The 6,192-nt window shown below is 62.5% G+C and overlaps 1 protein-coding gene across 1 annotated transcript in view; it reads right to left on the reverse strand.

Annotated features, from left to right (window-relative positions):
• Positions 1-6,192, reverse strand: part of LOC114054146 (histone deacetylase 4) — a 253,940-nt gene that overhangs the window by 21,605 nt on the left and 226,143 nt on the right. The window contains exons 13-14 of the mRNA XM_027877293.1: positions 2,345-2,587; positions 1,558-1,744 (exon numbers count right to left, since the gene is read on the reverse strand). Coding sequence (XP_027733094.1) covers positions 1,558-1,744; positions 2,345-2,587 — 430 coding nt within the window. The remainder of the gene's footprint in view (positions 1-1,557; positions 1,745-2,344; positions 2,588-6,192) is intronic.

A 6,192-nucleotide genomic window follows, 5' to 3' on the forward strand; every position in this document is an offset into this window, starting at 1 on the left:
CAGGAAAGAGAGCAGGAAGGAGGAGGGGGAGGAGGGAGAGGAGGAAGGAGAAAAGGAAGAAGAAGAGGGGGGGAGGGAGGACCGCATTTACACGCCTGCTAACCTGAAGCGTTGAGACCCCCGTGAGCTGTCCCCCTTCCCGCAGAGCCTCTGAGGGCCCCGGGTCACACGCTGCCCAGGAGGGGCGGCCACCATGGAGAAACTCTAGACAAGGTGTCATGGGATCCGGGTGCGAATCCCACCAAGACCATGAGGTATCTTTAGACACCTCATACAAACTTTTCGGAACATACTCAGCTAGGACAGGCCCTGGCCCCAAGGTGGCGGATGGTGAGCAGAGACCTCAAGGACCTCGGGGACCCTAAGAGACAGCTGGAGGCATGGCAGGTAACATATGCAAAGGCCCAGAGGGCGGAGAGATGTGGGTAAGAGGGGCGGGCACCAGAGGGCGAGGCGGGACAGCTTCCTACCCGCTCGGGGCATCTCACAGGCTTTGGGGCGAGGGCAGGACCTCAGCTCCCCATGATGCTGCCGGCCCGAGTCCTGGGCCTCTCCTCAAAGAAACTCGCTCCAAACACGGCAGCAGGGCAAGAATGAGATCATTTACAGCTGGAAGGGACCTTCAAGGCCTTCTGATCCAACCCCCCTCTACAGATGTGGAGACTGAGGAGGCCGAGACACGTAAGGGACTCGCTCAAAGTCAGGGCAGACAGGAATGGAACTCGGGTCCCTAGATGCCACACCCCATGCTGTTCGCCAACCCCCAAGGCCTCCAGGAGGAAATCAGATGAGCCCAAACATGGGGAGGCTCCTGTCCAGCAGAACACCCAGTCAACGCCACCCAGACGCCCTCGAACGGATCCCAGCAGGCCACAGCCCCCAAGACTCCTTGCTCCTCTCTGCTGCAGGGACCCCACACTCTCTGCCCCCACCCCTTCTGGCCACACCCTGGCCCTCTGCCCGGCTGGCACTGAGCTGGTCACGGGGAAGCTGGGACTCCCCCCCAGGCCTGCTGGACCCGTGAGGCAGGGCGTTCAATTGATGGTCACTGAGCCCGACGACAGGCTTGTCCTGCTGGTAGGGGTGGGGCTGGGGGCTCTCCCGGAGGGGAAGTTCCCACCAGGCCTAGGCCCAGAGTCCCACGACACAGCCACTCCCGCGTCCGTCCTCCAGCCTGGCTGCTGCCCTGCTCAAGAGCCGTCAGTGGCTGTCGCCGCCCCCGCCTCATCCCGGGCCTTGCTCCAGGCCACGGTTCTGGACACATCCCTTCAGCCCCCTCCCACCCCAGGGGGCCCACAGCCTTCCCTCCTCCAGGGCCTGCCTGCCTCGGGTTTCCCTGCAGTGCTTGGTCTCCATTTCCAGGAGCGCATGCCACGCGAGCTCCCGGGGCAGAGAACGGTTCCCATTTTAAGTGGTCACCCTTAAAGTTCCAGGGCCTCGCACAGGCAAGGCGCTCAGGGGGCGTTGGCCCAAGGAGGGCAGGCGCCCCAGCCTGGGCAGAGGAGGCCGCCCTTGGCACCACCTCTGCGCCTTGCCCCCGGTGCCCCAGCCCCTTACCTGTCGTGAATCTTGGCTTCGCAGGGGGCTCCTGCACAGACATGGGGAAAGTGGCCGACGCGGGTGACGACTGCGCTCGGGACAGGGGCCGGTGGCCGCCGAAGGAGACGGGGATGCCCGCGGCCTCCATCGAGGCCTGGTAGTTTCTCAGCTGATGGATGCGCTGCTGTTCAAGCAAAAGGGCTTGCTGTGGACGGGAGAAAGGCCGGGGAGGGCCCGGTCAGCGGAGCCACTGTCCTCGGTCAGGGGAAGGGGCACGCGCCCCATAACTCTATGCGGCCGTGCCCCGCGGGTGGGCGCGGAGACCACCCGGAAAGGGGAGCTCCTGACTTCAGGACCAGAAGAGCACCTCCACCCGCAGCACCGCCAGTGCGCTCAGTGCACGGGGGCCGATACGCGGGCAGGGACCGGGGCGTCCCTGGACTGGTGGCTCCCAGAAGGCTCGGGAGGGGTCGGCTGGACCCACAGAGCCGGAGTCTGCAGGAAACTCAGAGGCCACGCAGGGCAAGTCCCTCATTTTACAGGCCAGGAGACTGAGGCCTTAAGACCTCAGAGGTCATTCAGTCTGACCCCTCATTTTCAGGCATGCAGGCGAGCCCCCAGCCCCGGGCTCCGGCCTCCCGAACCCAGTGGCAGGACGTGCTTCCCTACACCGCCCCCCAGCTTTGGCTTCCTCCTGCTCTACAAAGGGGCGGGGGGCAGGACCAGGGCCCGCGGCCGGCTGTCAGCCATGGCTCACTGCCGAGGGCTGCCCCCTCCCCCCAGGAGGCCGCCCAGACCCCATCACCTGGCGGAAGAGCAGCTCCTGCTCCGCCTGCCGCTGGCCGGGCTCGGCCTCATGGGCTGGCGTCTCGACGTCTTCGCCGTCGCTCTCGATGGGCTCCTGCTTGACCTGCACGGCCTCCGTGTGGCCGGGCAGCCGCTCGGGGTACGGCTCCTCCAGCAGGGCCTGGTGCTCCCGCAGCTCCTCCTCCGTCTCCTCGGGGTGGCTCTCGTGCTGGCGTGCTGGCTCGGCGGGCTTCGGGAGCATCTGCGGGCACGTGGGGGAGCAGGACGGGTGAGAGGTGGAGCGATGGCGAGGCCCGGCCCAACCCAGCGGAACCCAGAGCTACATTCCGGGGGCCGCCATGAGTGACGGCGACGGTGACAGTGACGAGACAACCGCCAAACTGATGGCCGCTGGCGACCGTGGCTCGTGGGGGTGTGTGTGTGCGCGCGCGCACGTGGGAGTGCACATGCACAAACACATATGCACTCATACAAATATACACACGCTCACAAGGAGCATACAAGCACACATCACACACGTGTGCACACGTGCACGCAGACCCCCAATGCGAGCCCTCAGCAGGAATCCCGCCAGGCCCCCCTCCCCACCCGCGCCACAAGCCTGCCTGGGGCACGGGCCCGTCCCCCCGGCCCCCCCAGCGTCACGGCTAATGTCCTTCTTTCTTTCTTCTCAGACGCCCCAGAGCTCAGGTCCCAGGAGCCCGGGATGATGGGCAGTGGATGTGTGAGCAGCTTTCACTGTGCTGGAGCCAGAGATGGGCGGCGGCCCCTCGTTCTGCAGAGAAGGAAACTGAGGCCGGATGATGGGCATGCCAAGACCAAGCGGCAGAGGTGAGAGTTGAACGCGTGTCTTTGGGCTCTTTTGACCCTGCCTCCGGACCCACCAGTGGGCTCCCCCAGGTTCCTCCAACAGTGAAGGCCGTCCCTCAGTTTCTCTGTCCGCTGTGGGCCAGAGAGGGGGCAGAGACGGCTGCCTCCCTGGGGCATGACCCCAGCCCTCCGGCCTCGATGCCCCATGGACTGAAGAAGATCCCATGAGGTTCCGAGAGTGGGGAGCTCCGGGTGTCTCCAGGTCACGGAACCTTCCCGCTCATGCCCATGCTCCCTGCCCCATGCCAGACGCCTGCCTCGTCTTGTCAGAGGGCGCGGGCGCCAAGAGATGCGCCGTCCACACTCTTCTCTGATGAGCCCTTCACGCAGAGCTGCACGGTGAGGAGATGGGTGGTCACACCACCAGGGACACCGGCGCACCTGGCTTGATGGCACGCTAGAGAACGCTGTCCAGATGTGCAGCCTGCCACTGACTGCTCACGGCTCTGGTTCTGAGATCCGAGGGGTGGAGTCTCAGGGCTGGCAGGACCCCAGGCATCATCTGGTCCAAGACGCATTTGAGCAGCTTCTTGGTTAAGGTCACCTAGCTCTGTTCGCAGACCTCTAGTCTCACTATCTCACAGAATCAGCCTATTGAAAGTGGTGAATGAACTCTTGCTGTTGACCTGGGTGGATGTACTAGGTGCCTACTAAGTGCCAGGAAGTGAGTGTGCCAAGCACTGGGAAACAAAGAAAGGCAAACAGCCCCTGTCCTTGAGGAGACCCCAGGGAAAGGCTCTGAGCTGGGGGGATTGGGGGGGCACAGGGGAGGGAAGGAGGGGGCCATGGGGGGCATGGGGAGATGAAGGGGGGCCATGGGGGGGCAGGGGAGGGGAGGAGGGGGCCATAGGGGAAATGAAGAGGGGGCCATGGGGGGCAGGGGAGGGGAGGAGGAGACCATGGTGGGGCAGAGAGGAGGGGAGGAGGGGGCCATGGGGTACGGAGGGGAGGGGGGACCATGGAGGGGGGACAGGGGAGGGGGGGACCATGGGGGGGCAGGGGAGATGAAGAGGGGGCTGTGGGGGTGGGCACAAGGACGTCCTCCACCCCCATGGCCTAGCCCCGAAGGACAGCCAAGGAGGGACCTGTCACGCACACGGGGTCCTGAGTGGAACCTGGGGCCAGGGGACATGCCGGGCCTTGGGCAGTCGGGCCGTCCAGGTCAGGGCAAACCCCTTGACCACCAAGGTGGCCTCACTCTCCAGCGGCCCCTGGGCACGGCCCCTCCCAGGCCTGCCCCACAGGAGGCCACAGAGATTTTCTGTCTTAGAGCAGACACTGCCAGGGCCGTTAGCAGGAGGGGCTGCTCTGCACAGGATTAAAGAAAACCCAAGGAAACATGGTGGTTTTCTTCAAACAGGAGCCCAGCCCGCGCCAAACCCCAGCACCAGACGTCGCTTGCAATCAGGTGGCGGCCTGAGAAACGCTTCACTGGGATGTCTAACGTGGAGGTTTTGAGATGATGAAAGGGCCCACTGCTCCGGCCTCAGTGTGCGCTGGCGGCAGGCGCCCTCCAAGCCTGGGGGAGGCCCCAGGCCCGGGCTCCCCTCTTGGATCGGCCGCTCACTACCAGCCTCTCTGGGCCTCAGTTCCCTCGACTGTCAAAGGTGAGGGCTGATTACCCCAGAGTCCCTTCCAGCTCTAAATTCCCAATCCTGTGACCCTCTCTGTATGCCTCAGTTTCTCCATCTTTCAAAAGGGGGGTGGGGGGGAGAGGGGAAGGGGCTGAGCTCCACCGCCTCTGAGACGCCTCAAGATTCTCTGCTGCTATGGAAACCAAAGGGCCGACGACAGAGGTGGAACGAGTCACCTCTTGGCCATATTTATCTAAAACATTCCCATCAAACACGGGCATGTATTTCAGGGGTGAACTTTGGTGGGAAGCGGGGTACACAAGGCGCAGCCCCTGAGGTAGGGGGGGGCAGGCTGGGCTGGCTTTAGCTCAGCAGCACAGGGTCCTCCCCGCCCCCCCCCGCGTCTCTGTGGCTGTCAATCACAGAGGGGCTTCTGAGGCCCGACCTGAGGCCTTGGGGCGGGAGGGGGGTATTCTCACTGGCAGATAGAGGGGTGTGGTCGGAGGGGCTCTGACTCAGGGCTCTGAGGACCCGGGTTCCAATCCCATCCGGGCCAGTCCCCAACTACTCAGGCAACAGGTCAACTGACCTTTCTGGGCCTCAGTCTGTTCAGCTTTAAAATGGACCGGTTGGGCTTAGAGGCTTCTTTCTGCAGGCCCCTCTAGCCTGAGATCCCTTGTCTCAAAAACATCCAATTTAGAATGCGCTTTGAAAGAACTGAGGCAGCAGATGGAGGGCTGGGCCTGCAGTCGGGAAGACCTGAGTTGAAATCCAGCCTCAGTCACTTATATGCTGTAAGACCCTGGTTGAGTCACTGAACCTCTGTCTGCCTTCATCTCCTCATCTGTGAAATGGGGATCGTAACGGCACCTGCCTCCCAGGGCTGCGGTGAGGGTCCGATGAGGTCACCTCTGGAGAGGGCACATTTTCGTCTCTGTATCTCCAGACTTAGTACAGCACCTGGTATACAGCCAGCACTTAATAAATGCTTATTGGTTGACTGATTCACTTCTGAGCAAACAGAACATAAACTTCTTAAGGGCAGAGATTGTCACGTTTCTGTCTTTGTACCCCAAGCACTGGGCATGGGGCCAGGTACCCAGGAGGTGTTTAATAAATGCTTGCTGATTAATTGCTTCCGGATTTTGTTTTGTTCAAGCCAGGCAAACTCACAACTGAAATTCCATCGGATGCAAATGGAAGGTGCTGAGTTTAGAGTTTAGCAAAGGGCAGAGGCCCCGTGACCAAGAACACATCTTCAGTAAATGAGGGGTCCATGTCGACGCTTTCTCTGTGTCATGACGAAGTTCGTGCCAGGCCAGGAAAAGGGTCTGGCACACAGTAGGCCCGTGAAGCACACCTGCTGATGGACGAAGCCTGGCACCACACAGACAGTAGGCCC

Source organism: Vombatus ursinus, unplaced genomic scaffold, assembly GCF_900497805.2.
Source record: "Vombatus ursinus unplaced genomic scaffold, bare-nosed wombat genome assembly UNPS02004259.1, whole genome shotgun sequence".
Classification (NCBI taxonomy): domain Eukaryota; kingdom Metazoa; phylum Chordata; class Mammalia; order Diprotodontia; family Vombatidae; genus Vombatus; species Vombatus ursinus.